Raw genomic sequence first — 25,211 nt, 5'->3', positions numbered from 1 at the left:
GACGACAGGCAAACGTGGCTCAGGGACTGGGAGTCTAAGGAGATTCTCGGCCTTCCTCTGGCCTCGTCGAAGCTCCCTCAGAGAAAGTGAGAGTCCCTGCTTCCCTGATACGGCATCAGCCCCGGGGCGGCATGCGGTTGGAAGGAGAGGGCGTAGGGAGGTTTTCTTCACGCGCCCCACGGCAGAGTATGCCCGCTGTTCACTCCGACTGATGCCACGGGGACACGGCCACACTCCACTTCTCAGCCTGCCCTGCAGCCCACGAGACCAGGTGCGCGACCTGGTCCTTGCCATGAGACAGGCTGTTAACCACACGCCTGTCTCCCCGTCCGGCTGGCCGCAGTGGGGCTGGACACCTAGGGCGAGGCCGGGGCACCACACAAGAAAGAGGCCGGAGCTCCACCGGCCCGATGACCGCGCGGCGGAGGGTCAGCGGCTCCCACCGCCACACGACCTAAAAGCGGGTTTCTACTTGTGGCGGACCACTCTGTGGTTTTGCACACACGTGCCATGGCGGTTGGCCTACCTCCGCTGATACGCTTATGTAAGCGTCGCTCCCCGTTTTGAAACCAGGGAGGACGACTGCATTTTAGCTCCAATAACAGCAACAGCAATTGGGATTTCCTGAGCAATTGTCATCCTAGAAACTTCGTATTGATTACCGCTTAACCCTCACAGTGCATGCACGTGCCAGAGGCTGTCGGCCCATCTTCCAGTCGGGGATACAGACAGGTTAAATGATGTGCCCAAGGCCGTGCAGCCAGGAATCACGGGGGCTGAGGTTCGAGCCCGGGCAGGGTGGGTTCAAGAGCCTGCCCTTCCCATCGCTGCCGGGAAGAAACCCTGACATCCACAAAATCGAACGTTCTCCCAGCCAGACCAGCGCGTTCTAAATTGTTCCCATACCCTAAAGGTCGCTGCTGTCCCCCTTTTCCAGGAGTTCCCAGGAACCGTGACCTAGAAGCTCCAGCTCAGGGCCTCGCTGTCGGCCCCCAGACCTGCCTTACACCCCCACTCCCACATCTGCCTGGATTTCGGCATCCTCCCCCCCACCCCCACCGAGGACACCTGGCTCTCCTCCCCGCGAGTCCCCCCCAACTCAGACCGCCAGTCTCCTGCCTCCTCCAGATACCGCCCCAGACGCTGCTGCTGAGACCATGGGGCCCCCACATCACCTCCCCAGAGGACGCCTCTGTTTGCCTGTGTGGGCCGCCCGGGGTCTGGCCCACCTGCTTGCTGCCTCACTCCAGGCTCCCATTCCGCCTTCACTCAGTCATGCATTCGTATTTTCACTGGGTGCCAACCAGGCCTCAGCCCGGGGCTCGGTGCAGAGGACTCGAGGGCCACCTGAGAGGCACCGTCCCAGCCCCCGGGACAAGCAGGGTTGGAGCACTGAGCCCTCACCCCATTCCTCCTGGGTCTCAGCACGCTGCCTCCCTCCAAATCAACACCTCTGAAGACGTTTCTCTTCTGGAATCCCAGCCTCTCCTCTTCAGATGCTTTCTCTAATTCCAGATCTGCACTCCGACCCCTGAGTGCGGCCTGGTGTTCTCAGAGACGTGTGGCGGCGCCAACCGCCCTCGCCGAAGCTGGTGTGCGGCGAGCCCAGAGCACCGCCTCCCCGTCTGTGGCGGGAGGAGGCGCCTGTCGCTGCGGTCAGTCCTAGGAGGAGGGGACACACGGCTCTGGTGCGGAGACATTGGTTTTCTCCCTCTAAACATGTACCAGAAAGCCAGGCTGCTCACCTCTGGGAGTCGTTTGCACACTGCTCATGCACGAGCCAGATGGTGTCTGTTTGTCTTAAGAAATTAAAAATGAAGAAGGAAGAGCACGAGGAGTTGTTCATCTCCACCTCTCCCCTGCCCCCACCCCCGTGCACACTCCGGAATCCTCGCTGGCAGGGGAGTGAGTGCAGGCGCGAACACACACGCCTGTATTACCCGCACCGAGGTGCACCGGGCACCAGGCGCCAGCCAGCTCCTAGGCCCTGCAGAGGCAGAGGGGGCAGGCCTGTGCGGGGTCAGCTGGCAGAGTCCTTCCGTGTTGTTCCGGCCGCCCGAGCAATCCCTGCTGTCCCCTGGAGCTGCATCAGCGCGGGGGGCTGCAAAAATCTTCCCTAAATCGCCGGACTTCGTGCTAAGATTCATCAGCGGGACCCTGTAAACCCTGACCAGAAGCACAGGCAGGTACTGACAGCCGTATTTCTGTCTAGGCTGAAACCTTGGGGAGGGGATTTTCCAGAGGTGGTCACCCTGAAGACCCCACTGTGTGGTCCCCGTGTATTTCCCAGCGGTCAGGAGCGTCGTCTCGGACTCACACACTGCCTCTAGGGAGATTACCCCTGGGGCTCTCCTGCCTTCGGCGTGACGGGAGCTCAGGAAGACAAACCATAACTTATGCAAGAAGCAGTGTGTTCCCTGCTTTTAACGGAAATTAACCTGTTTACCATCAAAAGGACTGTTGAGAGGCTGTGTGTCCTCATTTTTAAAATGGGAACATGAAGTCGGGGTTCGGGAAATGCGCTGAGGTCCCATGGCTGCTAATGACGGTGCTGGGGGGTAAACGGGTAAAACCAGGGCAAATACAGAATTCCCTCATCACCCTGACGCCTCCCAATCCGGGTGATCACAGGTTCAGGCTCACTCCCGATGCAGCCTCCAGGGGACCACGGAGGCCTTCTGCAGCGCTGACCGGGAGGGCGGGGCCGCGCGGGGGGCGGGGCCGCGCAGGCGCAGTGCCTGGTGAGCAACTGACCACGAATGCTCTCTTCGGGTACGGACACCGCAAAGTCTGCCCACCATCGGTGGGATGTGATCTTTGCTGGGCGCACTGTGTCCCCACCGCAACAGCTACCCGTTTTTATTTCATGCCTCCTTGGGACCACAGACACATCTTCAAGCCGGCTGGCCCCGCGTGCACCTGGCTGGGGAGGCGCGGGAAAGGAGCTGGGGACGGCTCCCCCTCGGCCCCCTTCCTTAACTCCCAGGCTGCCCCAGGGCCCGCGGACCGAGACCATCCCGCTCCGTGGAGCTGTCCCCGGAGCAACGGGCGACGGTGCGCAGTCGCTAGAGCAAGCGCACAGACGTGTCGTTTGAAGACGTGACTTTTTTTCCCTCTTTGAAGTCGGCACCGAGAAGGATTAACTGCACTCGTGAGGCAGGTCGGAAGGCCGAGTGTGCGCGCACTCCGATTGGACGCGGTTCCCCAAGGCCCCGGTGAAGCGAGCGGGGACCAGACTGGCAAAACCAAACACGTTCCTCTCGCAGGCAAACAGTGACCCGTTCCCCGCTTTTTCAGCGCCAACACCAGTCTGTGCTCGGCCACACAGGCCAGCGGACGCCAGCACACAGAGTGCACAGGCAGTTAAATGGGGCCAGCTCCAGCCAGACTCGAGAAATCTAGGGCCCGTGGGCCCTTAGGAACCACACCAATGCCTCTCTTCAAAGTGACTGGGAAAAGTGGTGTAATGCTGACGAAAGGCTCTGCTGGACCACTCCCCAGCAGGCCCGCCCTGGCCCTCAGCCTGCGGTGACTGCTGGTCGGCGCTCCTTTTCCCGTCCCCGGGGGCGCCGGACAGGGCAGGTGCGATGGACACACAACCTCCCCTCTCCTGGTGTCCTCTGCTCCACGGCCTCTCCCGAGGCCGCATCGTCTGCCATCCTTTGTACCTCGGACGAACAACTCTGTAGCCACAGCGGGCATTTCTCAGCCGTTCCATTTTTGTTTAGGCCATGGCTAAAACGACGTGTCCTGAGTGACCAGTTCTAATGTCCTGTTCACACAGAGCCATCGGGAGGAACGTCCAGACAGGACGATGCTGCAGCTGCCAGCCCCAAACCCCCAGCCTCCTGGCGCACCATGTGGGCCGGAAGGGCAGCTGTGGGCTCTGCCTCACAATGCGCTCACTCGTTCCCTGCAGATAAGATGAGACACACGGCCGTGTGCCTCCAGAACAGGGCCCCGCACATCCCAAGCCCGTGTCCCTTCAACGTCCCCGAAGTAAATTTTCTGCACTTTTGAGGCGTGGGCCTTCTGATCCGTTTGCAGGAGTTACTCCACCCCCGTGTCTCGTGCTGTGCCTACACCCCGCCCCCCTCACACCCTTCACGAGTTGGATCGCATGCACTCTTCCCCCGGCCACAGCAACACTGTCGGAACCACGCGACAATCTGCAGGAAAGTAAGTCCCGAGGACTAAGGGACAGGAGTCCTGGGAGCAGAATAAGACACCTGTCCCTGTGGACTGATGGCCACGTGCCGTGAGACGGAGCGTGGCTCCTCTCACAGCCAGGGGGCTTTTCCAGCCTGCACCCCTCTCCACCGCGGGCGACGACGACCTGCTGTCTCCCCCGTCTCCCCGAGCCATCTGCTAACTATGCTCAGCAACGCGTGAGTCACTTCTGCTACCTGACTCTGCGTGCTGGCTTCTCACCAAAGTTACCCCTGAAAACAAGCCTAGATGGTCAGCAGATAAGTTCAGAGAATCCAGTGTGTGGTGGGTGAGGCTGGATCAGGGATGGAGTTGGAGGGCACTCAAATGTAGCACCAAGTTGGGTTTGTCTGTGCGTGCGTTTAGAGGTAGATGTGTATTTTATTTCACGAAGGAGGAGTATCTGTTAGAGATGCGAGTGAGGACACCACTAGTATACCACTGCGATGTAAGGGTGCAGCTGAGTCACGCACCCGAGAGGGAGGGAGCAGTGAGCCAGAGAGAGAATAATGAACAAGATGCTGAGGTGCAGGAGTGGCCAAAGGACAGTCACCGAGTGTCTGGGTGGGCACAGCTGTGTGTGCGTGTGTGTGTGCATGTGTGTGTGTGTTCCGGAGCAACAGGGTTAATGGACAACGACAAGACAAGTGAGCAAGGTGCTAGCTCTGCCAGGGAGCCCCGCAGCCAGAAGAGCCGCCTCACCCTGTAGTAGTCCGTGCTGTAGACGTCCCTGGACATGCCGAAGTCCCCGATCTTCACCAGCAGGTTGGCCCCGACCAGGCAGTTCCTGGTGGCCAGGTCGCGGTGCACGAAGTGCTGGGAGGCCAGGTAGACCATGCCCGAGGCGATCTGACTGGCGATGTGCAGCATCTGGGAGAGCCCCAGCTCGCCCTTCGCCTGGCGCGGCTGCCCGTCCACGAGGATCATGGCGTCCGGCCCGTGGGCCCTGTGGGAGAGAGCCGGGGGTAGAGAGAGGGAGCGGAGAGAGCTCAGGAGACCGAGGGGAGAGGCCTCGGTTCCCACTGGTCGGGACTGCGCCGCGGGAGTGCATGCAGCCCCCCTGCCCAGCCGGCCTCGGGCCTGTCTCTGTCCACCCCCGGGCACGGGACGTGCGTGCGGGTGAGGCAGAAACGCTGCGCCCAGACCCGCAACGGAGACGACCGCGGACGGGCTCTCGGGCCGGGACCTTCCGTCTCGTTCATCCCACGGCGCATAAACTAATTGCTGCAATTCCTCGGCACACGGGAAGATGTATTTCTGGCCGATCCGACAAAAAGTAGGTGTGACTGTGATCCATTCACATCAGACAGCCCTTGCTGTCTGTGTTGGCTGTTGTCAGTTTCCTGTCTGGGGGTCTAAGGGGACCAGCACGGGCCCCGGCTCTGAGGAAACGCGCACTGCAGCCACCGTAGCGGTAGCGGCCCCCGCCCCCCGCCCCCCACCCCGACTGAGACCTGGCTCGTGGACACTCCTCTAGGAGTGACAGGGCGGGGTCGTTTAACCGTCGCAACAGCAGACCTGGGAAGCGGTTCTTACCGGCCCCGGTTTGCCAGGGAGGGAACCCAGGTTCGATAACTTGCTCCAGGCTGTTGTCATCACTAAGATGGGGCAAATTCGGGGTGTGAACCCAAGTCTGTCCTTTTGGTAAGGACTGAGCGCTCCAGGAACGGACTAAACTTCACGGTGAGACGCAGCTCAGGGGTTCAGACTACCGCGCGGGCACTTCGGGTTCCTCCGGGGCCCCGTTCTGGAAACCGGCCTCACCAGGGGAGCTCGCGGCCGGCTCCCCGCCCTGCCCGGTCCCTTCTCAAAATCACGGAGTCCACTGAATGCCCCACTTCGAGCAGATGCTCGCCGGCTTTTGGCGAACGAGCTAGAGTCTTCCCCAACCTACATGTGAACTCTGGAAACCTCATTCTCCGCCGTGGAATTCAAAAGGGTGGGAAAGGCGGCCGAGTGTCCAGGGCCTGAGTGTCCACCCTGCCTCCGGGACCTGAACCCCACAGGCCCTCTCCTGCACGGCTGCCCCTCCGTCGGGCATGCGCGGAGGCGGTGGATGTGGGGAGCAGGGGGCGCTAACCCCAACTCTGCGCTCACCGAGACGCTGTCTGCTCGGGGAACGCCTGGGCAGGGCCCCAGTCCCTTACCAGTCCCATCGAGAGCCTCTCTCTCTCTCTTTCTCCATCCCTTCCCTCTCTAAAAATAAATAAATAAAATCTTAAAAAAAAAAAAAAAGAGCCTCTCTCAACACCCAGACAATCTGGCTCCCAGACTGGGAAAATCCTTCTCGCAACCAACCCAGTCTTTCCAGAAAAGCACCATCCAACAGAGCTTTTACCGATGGGAATGTTTTGTACTGCGCTGGCCCGATACGGTAGCCACTTGTGGCGACTGAGTATGCAGAATGTGGCTAGTGAGACAGAGGAAGTGAATGTTTCAATGTTATTTAAGAAACGTAAATTTAAATTCAAACGGCCACGTGGCTACTACACGAGACAGCACAGCTCTACGTTGGTCACAGGGAAACCTGTCCCTTGTCCAACCAGTGCCGTCTCCTGACGAGTCTGTCCGCTGCCTCTTCCTCGTCAAACGCCTCTGGCGAGAAGCCTCCCGAGGGCTGGGGGGGAGTGAGGCTCAGCCCGACCCCGCAGCCCTGAGCAGCGCAGGCACCGAGTGGGAAGGCTGTTCGCTTCGCCTGGGGGCAAGGGTGGCCCTGGGTCCCTGGACGTGGGGGTCGCAGGCCGGCAGGCCCACCCTGAGCCCGTCCCAGACCCCTCCCCCCCGCTCCCCTCCTCGGTCGGCCGGGAACCAGGAGGAAGAGCACAGGTGACTTGTCCCAGCGCCCTCGACGATTCCTCCCTGGAGATCGGGGAGGAAGGCCTGAATCCGGCTGCTCAGTGGACGGTGGGAAAAGGCTGCTTCTCAAGTCTAACCTTTGACCTAAGTGTGCAAAGAAACGAATGTGGCTCCTGGCTCCAAAGGGAACCCCGTGGATCGGGGGGGGGGGGGCTGCGTCAGGGCACCAGGGCGGGCGCAGCCGCCGCCCCTTACCTGAGGAACTTGTTCAGGTCCCCGTGCTTCATGTACTCGAAGACCATGATGAGGGGGTCCCCGTCGCCGCACACGCCGTAGAACTTGACGATGTGCTCGTGCTGCAGGTTGGTGAGCAGCTCGGCCTCCCTCTGGAAGTCCTTCCGGGCGGCCAGGGTGGGGTCCTTCAGGGCCTGGAGGCGAGGCGGGACAAGGGTTCTCAGCCGCCACAGGACGGGTCCCCCCCACCCCACCAGGGACGAGACCTGGTGCCCAGCAATAAAGACCCGCTGGCTCCCCACGGATGAGATTGTAATCAAGGTCTACAGACCGCGAGGCTAAGTCACAGCAGCCGGGCCTGACCCCTCCTTCAGCACAAGCAGAAACCAGCCCTCTGACCCCCACGGCCCGACACCAGGCAGTAACTTCAGTTCTGTTCCCCTCGGCGCCCTGGGCTTCCTCGGGGGTCGGTGTGAACGGCAGAGGGAGGGGCGCGAGGTGGGAGGCCTCACACAGGCCCCTCCCCCCAAGGCTTCCTGGGCTCCTGGTTCCCACGGCTAAACTGATCAATGGGAAAGCCCGCCCCCACTGCCGTCACTTCCCAAATCCCCCTGGGCCCAGAGTCCACGAGGAAGCAGGCGGGCAGCGGAACCAAGTCTCCGGGCCCGCTCCACCCCTTGACGCTAGGTGAAGGAGGGGTATCTGCAGGGAAACATCCATGTTTGGGCTGCAGACTCAGGGTCCTCAGGACCAGGTAAAGGGTGGCAGAGCCCCAGGGTGGGATGGCAAGTGGGCGCCTGGTGGCCTCTGAAATATCGGGACCCAGCCCCCGTGGGAGTGGAAGACCCTGTGTAAGGAGGGAGCAGCAGACCAGGCCGCTCGCCCCAGGGCCCTGGCAGATAAATGGAGGAGGGGTTGGGTATAAATGCGGATTTTCCAGCACCAAAGGGGATGAGGGGACCAAAGCAGAAGCATGTGGACACATCCCAGGGACCCCGGCATGAGGCGCCCATGGGATGCAGCGATGGTGAGGGCTGGGGTGGGGGGAGGGAGGGGGGACCCTTCTGCAGGAGGAGCAGCCTGGGCAGGTGAGCTCACACCTTTCTCCAGCCTCCCCACCCTCTTAACATCTGCCTCAAAGGACGCAGAGTGGCGACCTCAGCAGACAGGGCAGGAGGCGGCGAGGCAGTGAGTGTGCAGCTCTCGCACCATTTTCGGGGTTAGTGAGAACCTGGACACGTGTGTCGGCTCACGTGCTGTCTGCCACGCACCGCTCCTCCTCTGGTGCTTTAGGCCGACTGGCCTCCCTGCAGAACCTGCTGTTGCGGAAGGGCCTCCCGGCCAGAGACCTCTCTCCGGCCGCCGCTACCCCCAGCGGCTGCAGCCCTCGGGGATGCCTGGGCCACACACAGCAGGAAGGTGAACGTGCAGAAGCTGTGCCAGGCGAGGGGCCGTCGGCCCCACGGGTCGTCATTAGCACACAGAGACAGTGGGTTCCCGGCTTGAAAAGGGCCCGGGGGGGTCGGGGGGAGGCCCGGGCTGGTCTGGATATCAACTTCCGTGCTACATCGTCAGCGGCACCTCGTCTCTGGTCCGCAGGTCAAGGGCAGTGCTCCCAGGGAGGACCTCAGCTGAAGGTCCGTGGTCTCTCCACCAGATACAAAGCCCCACTCCAAATCCAACCAGCGCCACCTTGCGTGCTCTTCAAACTCTGGAACTTTCACCAGAAAACGTGTTTGATTAAATGGCTCCGCTCCCGACAAAAAACGTTGGAAGCGACCTAAGTGCGCCTTTCCCGTTTCACAGGCGAGAGCACTGAGGTCCAGGACGGACACGTGGTGGCTCCGGTCTGTCCCCGCACACCTGCCTGAGTTAACAGTGTGTCGGGTGCAGCCGTCCCCGGGAGGGTCCCCGGGGGGTGGGGGGGACGGGGAACACAGACGGGAGCAGAAGGGACGGAGCAGAGTCCGGGGAGGCGAGTGGTGCGGGCCAGCCCAGCGAGGATGCCAGGCTGCAGGGCCGGCCAGGTCGGAGGCGAGCCGGACGTCTGGCAGCCCCTGCTCGCTCTGCCTACCCTGGCCCTCCATGGTCTCCTGAGGGCCCGGCTGCCCTCTCAGGGACGCCGCCCCACCCGGAAGGGACAGGCCGCTGCACACGTCCCCCCGACAACCAGAGCAAGGGCATCTGCCCAGAGGCAGAGGGCGCCTCTTGGTGCCCCGGCTGCTGGCAGCAGCCCTGAACTGCATGTGCTGGGGCCTGGGTGTCTGGGTGTCGGACGACCGCCAGTGATTTATTTATTTTCACAGAGATCTGGAGGGGAAGGAACCCAGCATGGGTGGGATGGGGGAACACAGAGATTTATGTGAACGCTGGATTTATGGGAGGGAAAAGCAGATCAAGTTTGGGGCTGGCCAAATGGCCTCTCTCCATCTCTGTAAATCACTCTCTCTCGCAGGGTCCTGGACGCCAGACGTAGCCACCGGATATCTCCGTTCCCAGCCCTCCTACGGTGCCCGCCGGCGTCCCTGAGGCCGGCCCCCTCTGCCGGGAGGCACCCAGCAGACAGGCCCACGGTCTCCCACAGCCGGTCCCCGCCCGCACTCCCGGCTCAGGCCTGAGGCGCCGAGGCACCTGGCAGAAGGTGGTGTGGGGCAGGTGGGCTGCCAGCGGCCCCGCCCCTCCCTCCAGTTACCAGCACAACTGGGACAGAGGTGGCTGGGAGAAGAGTGAGGAGGACCCGCAGCCCCGACCCACCCTCGCCGCCCTCCAAGGGGCGCTCTTCCGAGGGAAGCGTCACAATAAACCACCAGCTGCGGGCACAGAAGGCCCAGGGAGACGGGTCACTCTGAGGGGTCTCCGACGCCCCTCAGCAGGGTCCGCAGAACCAACGGGGCAGCTGCGATCTGCCCCCTGTCGGCTCCCCGCCCCCCCAGAGTCCGAGGACTCTGCCCGTTCTGGTGGTCTCCCCTCTGTGCAGCAGCTCCCCGTTACCCTGTGTCCTAGGCCTCGAGGGGCTGCTGGCCGGAGCGGGGAGGGAGGCTGTCCAGACGCCAGGGACGCCCAGACTTCTCAGCAGCTCGCCCCCCTCGGGGTCACTGAGCATCTTCACCTCCCCCAGCCTCGGGGGTCTGCTGCCTTTGTTCCTCTCTTCTCTTCTTTTTTTCTCTAAGTTGGGGGGAGAGATTTCCGCCAGAAAAGCTCCCGGCCGAGGCACACCCACTTGGCCAGCCGGGTCAAGCGCCGACCGCCTCCGAGGACACGCCGGCCGGTGCCCGGCAGGCCCTGGACGCCGGGGAGGCCCCCGGCCCCGGGAGGAGCTCACGGAGAGTCCGCGCGGGTGGGCCCACGTTCACCGGTGACCGTCCCCTCGGTTGCCGTCACTGCGGACTGTGATGCGGTGTCGTGAAAACCCGAGAACTATGACCGCAAAGAGCGGGCTGCTGTTGTGGAACCCAGATCGAGTACTCTGGGGAGACCTGAGACAGGCCCGTGGCTGAAGAGGACTGAGAACGGGAGAAAACCTATCCTTGAAAGTGAGGAGACAGCGAGAACACGACATCCCGCACTCAGGCTATTTCACGCATGCTTGAAGCCCCTGCTCGAACTAGAGGGACTGCAGCCCGGAATCACGGACGCCCAGACTGAAGACAGAACGACTCTCTGAGCCCAAAGGAACCCGAAAGCCCAGGTCCGGGTGCACGGGAAGAAACACTACGCTAAATCTGAATAACTACCATGATTAGTAACCAGAACGTGAAAGTTCCTGCAGCTAAAGTTAATTTTTTTTTAAGAGTAGGTTGATAAAGATGTTGAAGATAAACAAATGCTCAGAGACTAAAGAAATGATTACTTAAAAAACCAGAAAGGTATTCAGCAAGAACAGGGAGAAATAGAATGAAGATAACCATAAAATTAAAAGACCCAATGAATTATCTCGGAAGTAAATTACAGTCACCGAGGTAAAAACAGGAAGTTCCACAGAGGAGGCAGACCCCGCGCTGGATGAAACCGCAGGAGGGGCTCACGGGTGGGAAGAGTGCCGAGGCCCCCAGGGAGCGGGGAGCGGAGCCTGGGGCGGCGGGGGGAGGGGGACACACAGCAGTGGCAGTGACGAGGGCCCCCCGCCCGCCCCCCGTCTGTGAGGCCATCCTGGGCCATTTTGAGCACCCCACTGAGTGTTCTCTCTTAGATTCCGTTGTCATCGTTGTCATCGTCACCTCCATCCTCGTTGCCTCTTCCTCTCCAAATGTCCCTTCTGGGTTCCAATGACCCTTCGGCTCCGAGACGTGAGCTACTCAGACACACGTGTGTCCTTCACGCCTCTGTCCCCAGGGCCTTGTACAGCGCCTGGCACATAGTAGGTGCTCAAGAAGTACTGAAGGAACGAACAAGTTCAGCACATTTTGAAGAATATGGTCGGTCAATCCTCAGAAGAACCTCTTCTAGCACACCCATGTAACGCAATGCTAACACCAGTGCATCCTCAGTGCACGTAGAAATAAAATGTTGCCGAGCCCCCACTGCACGCCCTGCCCCTCCCCCAGGACACCTGCCCTCACCCCAAAGGTCACACCCCTGTCCTGACTGACGGAGTTCACACCCTTGCTTTTTAGAACTAGTCGGCACTACCTGCGTATAAATCCCTACACACTGGAGTTTAGTTTTTACTTTTTTCTAACTTTAAGTAATGGAATCACATATACATAGCATCACACACATGTCCGTATCTGTCTTTTCTCACTCCACGTGGTGCTTTTGTGACTTTCCCGCGCTGGTGGGCACGGCCACGGCCCACCCACTGTCCTCGTCATTCCCCACTGCACGGACACACTGCGCTTCTGACGAACGCTGAGGCTGCTTCCAGACTTTGGCTGACATTAACGATGCCGTCTGGAGATTCTTGGACAAATCTCTCGATAGATAATGGCCGGCCAGCTGGCTGGAGAGACGGACAGACAGGTGGATGCCCACTGGGTGCAGGCCCAGAAGTGGGAGCCCTGGGTTCTGGAGTGCCGGGGTCCCAGAACACCCAGCTGTCCTTCAAAACCAGTCCCCCCACTTCCCGTTCCCGCCAGCAGAGTGGAAGCTGTAGTGGCTCCAGGCCCTTGGTACTGTCGCTGCCATTCAGCCGTTCGGCTTGGGGTCCAGGGGTATCTCGTGTGGTTCAGCTGCCACTTTTTTGGTAGTTAATTAGGCCGGAAACCTTTCTCGTCTTCTCATCAGCGGTTTGGCTCTCAGAGGAGGCTCTGCGGAGACCTTCCACGCAAGCATACTGCTTGTCAAGTGACGATTTGCAAGCGGCATCACCCACGACAAACCCCATGGGCCACGCCAGCCGACGGCACTCTCACAGGGCTCACGCCGGTCCACGCTCTGCCTCGCCTACGCCCCCCGGTGCTCTCCCGGGTCTTCTCTCGTCCCCCCAGCGGGACACAGGCAGCTTCGGAACGGAGGCTGCAACCTCGGCTACATGCTCCCACCGTAGCCACTGCAGAGGGAGATACTCCTGCTTGCCCGTTGATTTAAAGGAACAATTTGGGGGAGACCTGATTTGAGGGTGCACTTTGGGGCATCTCCCGAGAGCCCACAGCTACCCTGCCCTGACACGCCAGCAGCACACTTGTGCGGCAGAAGCCCGAGAGGGGAGTGAACCCCGCAGGGGACGCGGAGGCAGGGGCTGAGCTTCCCATCTGGTCCTCCAGGGGAGGTGAGTGTCTCTCCCGGCGGCTGCCAGCCGGGCGGGCCACCAGGCAGCCGAGGGCGCGAAACCCCAGAGCACCCATCTCCCCGAGTTTCCCAGGACCCAGGGAGAGGGAGACCCTTGTAAAAGGATGAGAACAGAAACGCATTGTCTGCATTACCCTATCTGGGTACTGGCCCTCGGCGCTGGACCGCTCAGCGGGAAACCCTTCCCAGGGTTTCCGACCATCGTCTCATTTCCTGCTCCGAGCGCGAGAATGTGCAGTTCACTCGCCCGTTCCCAGACGGGCGCCGGCATGCCCGGCGGGTCGGTGTCCTCCTGCAAATCGGGATTCGGGGCCGTGCAGAGTCTAGGTCCAGGGCCAGGAGCAGACACTTTCCCACGCGCCTGGTGCCAGCCACGTGCAGACACCTCGGGCGCCCGGCCACCCTGGCCTGTGCCTGCTCTGTCCACAGGGCAGGCTTACTCTCAGGGCGTCCAGCAATGACCGTCATTACCCTTTCTCACGGGGTAATACTCCGGTTCCCTGTGTGTTTCTGGAGCCAAGGCTGGCAGACAATGCCTATTTTTGTTAAAACAAACAAAAATCATTGGAAAGCAGCCATTGCCATCGGCTTATGTGGGCCACTTTCCCACTACGGGGGCGGAGCTGAGCAGGCATTTACTGTCCGGCTTTTTAGAGAGAGAGTCCGGCAGCCTCGGTGCTAGGTGGTCCGTGTGAGCCTGGCAGTCACGCGCCACGTCCAAGCACTCTGAACACTACCAACACGGAATGTATCAAATATAAACACATAAACACACAGCAACGACTCTTTGTTGAGCCTTTCCTGTGTCCCGGGCACTGTACTAAGGATCTGACGTATGTCATCTAATCACCGGGATTCTGAGGAGAAGATACTCTACTTCCTTCCCATTACACAGACAAGGGAGCTGAGGCCCAGAGAGGTTGGAAGTCCTGCAGAAGGCCACGCAGCTAAATCGGTGGCGGGGCTGGGCCTCTGGTTCCCACGCCGTGCCTGTGGCCCACAGCGCTGCCCGCCTGCACTGAGGTGGCACCTCAGCGGACACGGCGCTGTGAACAGAGACCCACACGGTGCAGAAGCAGGATCCCGTCACCGTGCGGGTGGTGTGGTGACAGCGCTCGGTGCTCAGGACGGGCCCACCTGAGGTCCGAGGGCGAGTCCCCACAGGGAGCGTATCTCCTGCCCCCAGCCCACAACATCGGGCTCTGTGCTCCCACGGGGGCCAGCCCACGCTCCGCAGCAGGGCTCCCGAGGCCCGTGGGTGCCTCCGTGAGGCTACCTGACTCTCGCACCAACCACGTTCAAAGACTCGCCCAACACTGGTTTGCGGGCGAAGCCGCTCACTGCTGGAGGAGGGGTGGGCAGGCAAAGTCCCTCCTGTGCGCTCCAAGCACTTCCGCTCCAGCTGCACACGTGCCCAGTGGGCTCAGCAGCGAAGGAGCCCGGCGGTCAGTGGGCCTGTCCAGCCGCTGCCAGCAGGCAGGTGCCCTCGGACACGGTGCCCTTTGGGGTCTGGGCCTGGATCCCACAGGGGAGTGCGGGGAGCTAAGAGCTCGTGCCACCTTCACTCACTCACTCATCTCCCTGTGCTCAGTACCGGACACCCCTCCCCGCCTCCGCCATTCCCCGCGAGGTCTGCGACCCCAGAGCAGCGACCCCCAGGCTGTCCTTGAGCTGCCCGCCTCACCGGACTCTCCTCCCCAGCGACGGTCAGGTGAGCTTTCAGGCACGGACAACACTTCCTGCAAGGTCACCGAGGGGCAGGAGGGCGAGCCGGGCGAGGAGTCAGCCCGGGGGTCCGGGACCAAAGCAGGGCCTTCCACAGGCAAGACCGCCCCTCCGGCTGCACCTCGGGCACAGCGCCCTCGGTGCTGGGTGACAGCTCTCGACCTCTGAGGCCAGAGGAAGTTGGCTGTGGCCCCAAGGACATGTCATTGACCTTGGAGCAAAGGCCCGATTGCATCCCATGAAGCCAGTTTACACCAGAAGGACGGAGACTCTTCTTTCCTGCCCCTCGGCCCCGGCCGCTCCTCGGCCTCCGCGACTTACCTTCACAGCCACCAGCATCTTGTCCTTGGTCGGGCTGAGGTTGTAGCACTCGGCCAGGAAGACCTTGCCAAAGGCTCCCTCTCCCAGCTCTCGCTTCAGCACGATGTCCCGCCTCTTAATGTGCTGCACGTCTGCGGGAGGGGGGGACAGAGAGAGAGCAGCCCGTCAGTCCCGCCCCGAGAGCGGCCGGCGGGCAGGAGAGCACAGGGGCCTAGAGCAGGGCACCCTGCTTCCGAGTCCACGGCAGGAGAGGCAGACTCCGGCGCCCCACGTGGGCATAAAACCGGGAAACCGGCTTCCCGCTGTGGTTTGAAAGGGACCGAGTCTCAGCTCTGCCGCTGTCAGGCGCCTACGCTCCCCAGGCCACGGCTGGAGAACGGTCCACACTGGGGAGTGCGCGGGATCCCGGGGCGATGGGCTCCGGCTGCAGGGGAGAGGGTGGGGCGGTCTGGACAGCCAGCGGGCACGGGGCCGCCCCGGGCTCCAGGCAGACTCGGGCCCAGGGCCCGAGGGTCTGCGCTTCTCACAGGCCCCCAGGGGAGGTCCGTGTGCCCTTGGTCCGCAGACTGCACCTGGAACAGGGAGGCCTCTGGGGCGGTCGGGAATCGGGTCTGAATCCTGGCTCCGCCTCTTGGCTACTTTTGGGGGTGGGGCTTGAGCTAGTTACTCCACCCCAGAGCCCACGAGACGGGACTAACCCCAGTCCCTCAGGTGCTGGGTTCTTGTGTGGACACCGAGACAACCCACGTGAAGAGTTTGGCCCGGTGCCTGGGAGAAATCGAAGACGGCCACATGCGTGTGCGCGTGCATGCACACACACGAGGACACACGCTGGCCCCCGCTACAGCGGCTGCCACAACCCTGACGCGAAGTCCGGACTGGCACAAAGGCGACGGGGAAGGAGCTCAGATTCCCCGGGGGGCAGGCCCTCCCTGGCCACCCCTTCTCCTCTGGGAGGAAGACCCGGGGTGAGGAGGAAGCCAAGTCCAGGACGAGGCCGCCCCGCAACCGGGGTCTGCGCCCAGAGAAGGCTGCTGCGGCGCGGCTCATGCAGTGACCTCATTGAAGCCGGTCTGTGGGGGAAGGCACGGAGGCGACCCCTGCCTCCCACCCGCTGGGAAAGGGGCCGGGAAGGAGCTGTGGGAGCAGGGGCCAGGGAGGAAAGGGGCGGGCCAGGGGTCGCTCGCCGGCCTCTCCGCTGACCGGGAGCCCATTCCGTCGTCGGCCCGTCAACGTGGGCCAGAGCAGGGCAGGGCCGGGTGGGGGAGAGGCCGGTCTCAGACAGCCTTGCCGAAGGTGGCAGCTGAGGACAGAGGGCTGTGGTGGACGGGACCCCTGAGGGTCAGGACACGTGGGACCGGGGCAGAGGGGTGTGGCTACAAGGCTGTGGTTACTGATTGGGTTGGCTGGGGGATGCCTTTCAGAATAGACTGCACAGAATTTTTATTTTCCACCAGAGGTCTTGGTGTCCCCACCGTGTCCCAGGTGACCTAAAGGCTGGTGAGGAGCTGAGATAAAGCCTTTGGGGATGAGCCTGCAGGCTCTCAGCTCCTTGCAGGCCACGGGGTGAGGGGGCGGGCCACGGGGGAGCGGGCCACGGGGCTTCCCGGTGGCTGCCACCCCACCGCAGGGCCCTGCCCCAGCCTTCAGAGCAAGGGCATTAAAAATCGGTTCCCTCCTTCCCACCTCCTCGTGCTGTTCGGGATATGGGGCAGACACACGAGGCAAACCGCTTCTCCGTGGACAAGTGCAGGCGCCAACAGGATTCCAGACACCAGGCCACGAAGCCGGCGGCCGCTCCCCTGAGCCTAAGCAGGAAGGAGGCTGCTGAAGGGAACGGCTCTGTGCCCAGACCTGGTGTTTGCGCCACGTTCGGTTCCCCTGGCAGACACGCGTTCTCGTACCTCTTTCACAGATGGAAACATGGAGGCGGGGGAGCGGCCCCAAGTCCCCAGAGCCAAACCTCGGCCCAGGCAGGACTCTCTCCCCCTCTCCTGGCTCTGAGCCTGTGTTCTCTCCATTGCACACGGCGGCCTGTCCTTGGTCTCCCCTGCTTGCGGCCAGCGAGACGGTGCGGTCCACAGCGGCCGCACCCTCCACGTCCCCCCTCCCCCTCCCCCGCAACGTCTCTCACCTGCTCGCCCCGGGGCCCTAGGACGGTCTCCCCGAGGGAAAGGGCAGGGCCGGGCCTCCTGGAGGCCCTGGGGAGGGGGTCGTGGGTGGGGGAACAGCGTCGGAGGAGAGGCCCTGAGGAACGACCGCTGTGAGCCACTTCTACCTCCGACGCCCGCGCACCTGTTTGCGCCTCTTTCTGTGCGCGTTTTCAGCTCACGCGGTGCCGCTCAGAGCCGTCTCCGGTGCAGCCCCCTGACCCCCACGCCGGGAAGCGATGGATCTCCCCAGGAGGGGCAGGCATCGGTCAGCCGTGCTGCCCGGCGGGCCGGCCCAGCAGAGTCGGGGTCACCAGGCTCAGACACCGCCGGGACACTGAATGGAGGAGGAGGAGCGGGGGCTCCACAGCCCCAGGCGTGGGAAGACCCCGATCCCCAGCAACAGGGCGCTGCGGGAGAAGGGGGCCAGGAGACACCGGGGAGGCAACTTGGGGAGATGAAAAGGGTTTCTGGCACATTCTGGCCTGGCTGGCCCGGACTCTTTTTCAGGAGAGCCACTAACTGAGTTCCCCCGGGGGAGCCACGGGAGATTTTATGGTCGCCACCTCTACTGGACAACTGGTTCATCAGACGAACACAGAAGGAGCCGCCCTGAAAGTTGTCCTTAGTACCCAGGGACACATGATGACTGTATGTGTGGGACTCACTTCTGGGAGGTCTCCCGGGCCTGGAGCAAGCCTGACCTGAAGCAGCATCACTAACCCGGATGCCACCAGCCGCCTCCGATGGAAGGCCTCGGAGCCCTGAGAGGTCAGCAGGCAGGCGGTGGCCATCCCCCGGCCCTGCCTGTCCCCCCCCACCCCCCGGGAGGCAGAGGTGGTTTCCCGCCGCACCGTCTGTGCCCTGAGCAGGCCAACCCGCCGGACAGACTGACGTGGCCAGAGACACAGGGGGCCGCTGGCAGCCCCACTTCTCTGCTCTCGGGGACGAAGGGGTGGCATGGCACCCGCATGGAGCGGTGTCCTGAAGGGGCGAGGACCCGGGGACAGACACGGGTCTGCGTCTGCGTCCTGGCCCTGCACCTGCCGCCGTCAGACTCCGGCCCCCGAGCTGCGGGACGGAAACTAAGGGGCATCTGCTTGCAGAGCGGTTAAGAGGGCGGATTTAACACTTTTAGGTCATGGAGATCACTGGGAATTTCTGAAACACAGTGGACATGGAACAAAAGTAGGCTTCCTTCCTTTCTGCAACATTTCCATGTCTACTAAGAACTGAATATACCCTGCGAACCAAAGCATCGCAGGTTCGATTCCCAGTCAGGGCACGTGCCTGGGTTGCAGACCATGGCCCCCAGCAACCGTACATTGATGTTTCTCTCTCTCTCTCTTTCTCCCTCCCTTCCCTCTCTAAAAATCAATAAATAAAATCTTTTTAAAAATTCCTTTAAAAAAGAAGAACTAAGTATACCTGCAAACGAAACAGCGGTTTGGAAAGAAACTTGCTGAAGGAAGGTGACGTTCCCTGGAGATGAACCGGCCTGACGCTGCACGAGGGCACCGGCACTGACTTGGGGGGCGGGGGGGGGGGGGAGTTACGCACAGCCCAGCCAAGCCGGCCACCACGACGTCTAACCCCCTCCCGCCTCGGAGCCCAAAACAGGCCGCGGGAGGACGGTGGCCAGACGACGGAGTGAAGACATCAGAGACAGAGACGCCCCACCCTGAAGACTGCTGTTGATCGGCAGAGAAAACCCAGATTTCCCAGGGCCAGGGATCGTCAGTAACGGCGGGTCGGACTCCGTAGTGTGTCGGGCAGCAAAGGCAGCCCCCAAGAGCCGGCACGCCCCCTCGGTCCGACCCGAGTGTCTTCACGGAGGCTCACCGGCGGCCTTGGAGCTCTGACTGAGGAACTGACTGATGGTTGTCCTGAGAGGACCTGCCCGAGGGGGACACTGAACTCGTCCCCCCGAAGGCTGTCGCCCGAGGGGCTCAGACACAGGCCCTCCCGCACCCTGACAGCCGGCCAGTTGCCCTCTCAGGGACCCCGATGGGCTCTCCTAACCGCCCTGCCTTCCTCTGCTTCCCGACCCTCTGTAGCACCCGTCCCTAAAGGGTCCCGGCCTCGCAGCTGAGACCTCTCAGACGCCCACCAACTCTGTCTCACTCTGGGCTGGCCTGTCTCGCCTTATCGTGACCCCCCGGGACCCTCACTGACAACCAAAATAACCGCCGTCGAGGGAGCACCTCCCCTGAGCCGGGCGCCACGCTAAGCTCTCACCGTGGGTCACCTCGTTCATCCCAAGTTGCTTCAACACAGCGTGTTACTATCCCACGTGCTGCAGATGAGGACACTGGAGTTCAAGGTGGTAAAGTAGTTTGCCCAAGTCGCCCAGACGTTCGAGACGGTCCGCCGGACTCTAAAGCCCGGCACGGGCAGACGGCATCACCCTGCCCTCCGTCACGGCAGCGCCCCTGCCCCTGCACCCCCACCCCCCGCCCCGGGGACAGGCGCCGCTTCCTGAACCGGCAGCAGCACTCGGTGCAGACGAACTGCACCCATTGCACGAGGGCAGCGAGACAGTCATTTCCAGTGGGGACTCCCCGTCTTGGTCACCACCACCTGAGCTCAGCGCGAGGAGAGAGGACAGTGCTCAGAAGGACAGGGGTCTGGACAGCTTCAGGGGCCCTCACGTTGCAAGGTGAGTCCCGGGGACGGCTGTGTGGGCGGAGGAGGAGGAGGGAGGTTCCTGGCAGAGCGGGGAGGAAGAGGGAGAGGGAGGGAGGGAGGGCCTCTGAGGAGAGTGTGTTTTTTTTACACTAGCCAGACCCCAGGGTCTCCGGCTGCCAGAAATGCTCGGAAAAAAACATTAATTCAATACCACGCATTTAATTACACATGGAACGGAATGTCTTCGAGTGGAAAAGAATAACATTCTCAGGGCTCCAGCTGCGCGGGGGGGTCTGAAGGGGCAGGAGGGAGACCGAGGGCCAGCTCGGGGTCTCGGGGGGGCAGGAGCCCAGCTCTGCTGGGGCAGGGATGTCCCCGGCCCTCAGCCTCTCACGGCCCCCCGGCTGCGTCTCACCTCGAGACTCCGTGGGGCGGGAGGAGCTCACGTCCCCTCCAGGACTGCCTGCGAGCGTCACCAGGCCCGTGGGTCCCTGGACTGACGACACAGGCCCCCTCTGCTGGTCTGCGGCCGAGGCCCCGCCCAGGCAGAGCATGGCCACACGGTCCCAGGAACGGCGCTTGCAAAGCCACCCCTACGCGACTTACGGGCTGTGACAGCAGGAGGACGCCCTGGGTCCGTGGCAAAGATGCCGTGAGGGAGGACACTCCAGAGGCCGCAAAGCCGGCAGAAGGGCTCTGCAGAGCCTGGGGGTCTAGACTTGAAGAGTTGCCCCCGTCACTCACTCAACGGGGGTCGCAGGGACACGAAAGGGACTCTCGGTGGGATGACCGGCAGCGCCGTCAGCCACCGTCCCCATCCTGGGGCGAGGCAGGCCGGGGGCCGTCTCAGTGGTGTCTCTGTCGGCCAGCCCGCCTGCACCCCTCCGCCCCAGGGCTCCTCTCGCCAGGCTGGCGCACCCCGTTATTTTCGGAATCTGGTGTCTCGGCAAAGGGACTCGGGGCCCAGGGCGCCGGCAGCTGCTCCAGCTGAAGGCCAATGCCACGCGTTGTTGCGTCTGCACGCTGGCTGTGCCCAGCCCAGGGCCCAGGGCACCGCAGGTCCTCACTGAATACTGGACGGACAGACGGATGAGTCAGAACTCCCACCCGAGCGCCGCTGGAGACCTGAGCAGAGAGCGCACCGCAGAGAGAGGGAGAGGGGAGCCGGGGGAGCAGTAAGAAGAAGGGGAAGGCGAGTGAGAGCGGGAGAGGACCCAGAAGGCTCCAACGAGCAGCCTTAGTTACGCGCCGGCTCCCGGACCGGCCCCTGCATCAGGGTCCACGTGGTCCGCATGCTGTGGTCCGCGTCGGACGAGGCCCCGCCAGCAGCGGGTCCCCACGCCAGGGCACGGGTGCACCCTCAGGCGGGAGGTGGTGGTCCGGGATGGGGACACCACGTTCCTGCCACTCCGAGTAAATAAATGAGGCCCCTGCTGCTGCTGCTGCTGCCGCTGGAGGCAGCGAGCAGAGAGGGCCGGTCAGCAGAGCACTGTCTGTTCTGGGGCGACTGCCAGCGCACGCTCCCTGACGCGGGTTCAGAAGAAGAGGCTCAGAAAGTTCAGGGGCGTCCCTGCCCCCGGGCGCTGCTCTCGGAGCCCCCCCTTCACCCCGCCCTGCACGAGCTCAGACGCTGAGTGACACCCTGAGCCCCCGACAACCCGGCGCACCCTCTGCCTCCGCCTCCACGTCGTCCCCCTGGCGAGAGGACCCCTCGGGCTCTCGTCAGCACCGACCCCAGTGCCAAGGGGGGAAGAGCGGAGCCTCCCCGAGGGGCGCGTCTGGGACCGAGGAGCCAGGCGCTGAGAGACGAAGCTCAGGCTCCGACTGGGAACCTGTCCCTCCCGCCGGCTCCGCCTCCCCCTCCCCCGCCTCTCCCGGCCCAGCGTCCCCTTCCCACTCGCTGGTGACTAGCTTGCACTCCAGATGCCCACACAAGGGGCTCCTTCTGCGTCTCGGCGTCCCCAGAGGCCCTTGTCCTTCCTTCTGCAGCAGCCCGGGGACTCGGCCTCAGCCTCGCACCCCTGGCATCTCTCTCTGTCCCCCCAAGTCCGTCTGGTGGTGTCACACACAGAGGTTCACGAGTTCAAGGTCGGTCCTCCCCGCTCTGGGGCCCGGGGCCAGGACACAGACCGCAGGGCGCCGTGCCGTGCGTGCAGCCACGAGGCTGCAGCTTCACACGGGAAGCCGTGTGGCCTGAAAGCACGCGGGCCTGCGAGAACCCCAGGCAGGGCGGACCCCGGGACCCCGACCACAAGACCGCAGTCCCCTGCTCCCGTGGCTGCAGCAGAAACCGGGCCCCTCAGGCAGGAGGGGGAGGAGGGACGGGCCTTACAAGACCCGTGTAGCCAGAGGCAACCACACACCCAAATGCACGAAAGCAAACGCAGAAGGAGGGACAACAAGAAGGGAGGCTCCTGGCGCGTCAATAGTGGGGTCAGGACCAGGGGGGCGAGGGCCGGCGTGGCTCGGGGGCGAGGCAGGCCCTGGGCACCTTCGCATGCGACGCACAGTAGGGGGCTCTAGGTCGCAATCCCGTGAGCCGGTCTCACGCCCTGGTGTTGTCGCGAGGGAAATGAGAAAACCTCTGTCCCACTGAACAGTCACCAGGGGTCCATGAGGCGACCCTGCTTTGCCGTGTGAAAGTGCGCACCCGTGTTTCTGTGCGCATGACACGCGGGACTGTCACGCCCCGTTATGCACGGGTATACAATCATTCCACCCACGTGTAATCGCCAGTTTTCCCGCAGACGTTTGGGCAAAAACGTGGGCACTACACACGGTAACATACGTGTGTGTGCGGGGGTGTGTCTGAGGCGCACCGAGTGACCTCGCGGCTGCAAAGGCTCGGGGAGGAGCCCGCCGGGTCCCCCCTGCCCCCTGCCCACGACTCCGCCCTGGGGCCAGCCTCCCTGACGGCGGCCCCTCCCTGAGCCCCGGCGCCTCACCTGTGAGACAGGGGTGTTTAAAGAGCGCCGGGGACACGCAGCTGCGGCCTCTTTGAAGGAGGTGAGCGTCACACGCTGGGGAGAGCGCGAGGGCACTCAGCGGGTGCCCTGCACCCGCTCGCTCGGTGTCAGCGCCACCAGAGCCGCCACCGGTCTCAGTCCGCAGTCTCTGCTCCCCGCGCCGGCGCGTGAGAGCTCCGGCCACTCAGCCCAGGTCCCCGGGCCTCTTGCTTCCTCGCAGAGTCCACACGGGGACGCAGGGAACAGGGACAGCGGAGGGGTCCCTGGTCACTCACTGTCCCCTGGGCCCGCCGCAGGGGTTCGCCCCCCCTTCCCCCATCTGGGGTCCCTCCCGAGCACTTCCACGAGGAACAGTCCACCCGTGTCCCCAGGTCAGCTCTGGCCCCGCGTTCCCCCACCCTCCTTTAAAGAGACCTTCGTCCCCCCTCCGAACGTCTGCTCCTGATGCAGGCGCGGGCATCCCGGGACCACCTCTGCTCGCTTCCTGCTCCCCCGCATAGACGCGGCCCGCCCCGGAGCGGCTCGGCGTCAACCAGCTCGAGACGCCCTCGCTGCCTCCGTGGCGTGACACAGCGTCAGCAAAGGCCGGCTCTAGGTCTTTACGCAACACGTGCTGGGGTGCCCTGAGGCACGGGGCTCTGGTGTTTGTGGGTGCAGGCCCGGCCCGGCCCGCAGGTCTCCTGCATCCACCAGCTGCAACAGGCCGCTGCTGTTGCACGGCCCAGGGAAGTCCGTCCACCCCATCCTCCCCCGGCGACGGTGCACTGCACGGCCGTCCCCGTTCAGCACGACCAGCCCCGGCGGCGAACGGGGAGCCCACCCCAGAGCCCCGGGAGGCCTCTCGTCGGGAAGGTTCCACGGCAGTCCCGCCTGGACCAGGAGGCGGGGCCCAGGCACCAGGGAGAGGCTGCGGCTCTGAAGGTCGGGGAAAAAGCAGGACACCCGGGCCCCCAGCATTTAAAACCCCCAACACCCCCAAGCAGGGCCTCTGGCCCTGAGGATCTTTCTTCGAGACAGACTCCTCTTTCCTCTTCTGTGTGTGGGGCTGCAACGGGGACCTGAAGGGCCTCCTACGGGACGCACCTGGGCCCTCGCTGAACAGGCCTTCGTCCTGGGGGCTGAGGGAGACCTCTCTCAGGCTGCTCTGGTCCCTGGGAGGGTGGCTGCCTGTCCCCCCAGCCCCCGCCCCCTGCTGCAGAAGGGCGGTAATGATAACCTCGCTGCTCACGCCCACATCTTCTTTTTCCTCCCCCCACCCCGGGGGCCAACGGCTCCCTCAGTCCCGCCAGCACGGCACACACCCCCTCTGCAGCCCCATCAGCCCGCAGTGCTCCCCAAGTGCCCGCCCACCACCCCCACCAGGGCTCCCGGCGCCTGACCGCGGCGTCCGTGCACCCACCCCGTCAGACTCCGCCGGGGGCCCCGACACCCACTCCGTGACCGCAGGGGCTGCGGGAGGCCCGGGGCACCCACGGCTGCCCTCTCCCAAGGAGGAGGTTCCCGCTCGCAGCTCCCGCTCCCGCAGCCAAGCCGCCTGCCAGGCCTCCCCCACTCCCACCACCCCCTGCCGCTCTCTCTAAGCCTCTGCTCTGGTCCTCAGTCTCTTCAGCTCCGCCCCTGAGGGGGTTCAAGGTCAGAGCTCTGAGCCCGTGGGTCGGGGCCACGGAGGCCCTGGGCGTGGGCAGCCTGAGCTGGGCGCTGCCCGCAGGTCCGCTCCGCACGGCCTCCCCCGGGGAAGCCCACTCGCCCTGCCAGGTGTTCTCCCGTCACACCCCCCGCGCCGGCTCCCAAGAGCTCCCCCGCACCAGATGTCAGGCGCCCTGGCCGGCGGTCTCCCGACCCGCCTCCTGAGCCTCCCCCGACCCCACGGCTCTGCAACAACAAAGAAGCAGCCAGAGCCGGTGGAACGCTGGGTGCCCCACCTGACCCTGGAAACCTCCTCCAAGGGCTTGGCAGCTCAGACGGGGTCTGCTCAAGTTCACCGAGGTCTACTCAAGTTCACCGAGTTCCACTCAAGTTCACCGAGTTCCAGGTTGCTGCCTCTGGGGCACCAGCTAAAGTCCTCAGCAAACACGTCTACGCTGCCTTAGATCCGAAGATCATTCTTTCCAGGTCTCCTGGCGCCAAAAGAAACAGTTTGGGCTTTGGATGCCGTCAGTAACGTTTCTTCCCTACCAGTCCTAAAAAGGATCCCAGAAGCCGGGGGCGGAGACTGTCGGTCGGGGGCGGGGCCAGGGGTCTCTCAGGACTGTCGGTGGGGAATCAGGAGAGGAGAGGAGACCTCACCGAACATCACCGGACCTGTGTTGGCCACAAGTAGCCACCTCTCCCTGTTAGGGCTGGACACCCTCCGGTGGCCCCCGGCACATCAAGACAGGGCCCCTGGGGCCTCAGGAACCCACAGAGACACACTCAGGGGCCCCGCAAGAGACCACGCTCCCACCCCACAGGCGGG

At 63.3% G+C, this 25,211-nt stretch overlaps 1 protein-coding gene across 2 annotated transcripts in view; it reads right to left on the bottom strand.

The window, feature by feature from the left end:
- Window positions 1-25,211, bottom strand: part of NTRK3 (neurotrophic receptor tyrosine kinase 3) — a 265,673-nt gene that overhangs the window by 38,148 nt on the left and 202,314 nt on the right. For both annotated transcript variants that reach the window (XM_045825072.1, XM_045825073.1), the window contains exons 13-15: window positions 15,013-15,143; window positions 7,261-7,433; window positions 4,912-5,155 (exon numbers count right to left, since the gene is read on the bottom strand). In XM_045825072.1, coding sequence (XP_045681028.1) covers window positions 4,912-5,155; window positions 7,261-7,433; window positions 15,013-15,143 — 548 coding nt within the window. The remainder of the gene's footprint in view (window positions 1-4,911; window positions 5,156-7,260; window positions 7,434-15,012; window positions 15,144-25,211) is intronic.

Source organism: Phyllostomus hastatus, unplaced genomic scaffold (genome assembly GCF_019186645.2).
Source record: "Phyllostomus hastatus isolate PE091 unplaced genomic scaffold, TTU_PhHast_1.1 phas_scaffold_555, whole genome shotgun sequence".
Classification (NCBI taxonomy): Eukaryota; Metazoa; Chordata; class Mammalia; order Chiroptera; family Phyllostomidae; genus Phyllostomus; species Phyllostomus hastatus.
Note: the sequence above shows the minus strand (reverse complement) of the source record. Positions and strands in the feature narration are given on the sequence as shown.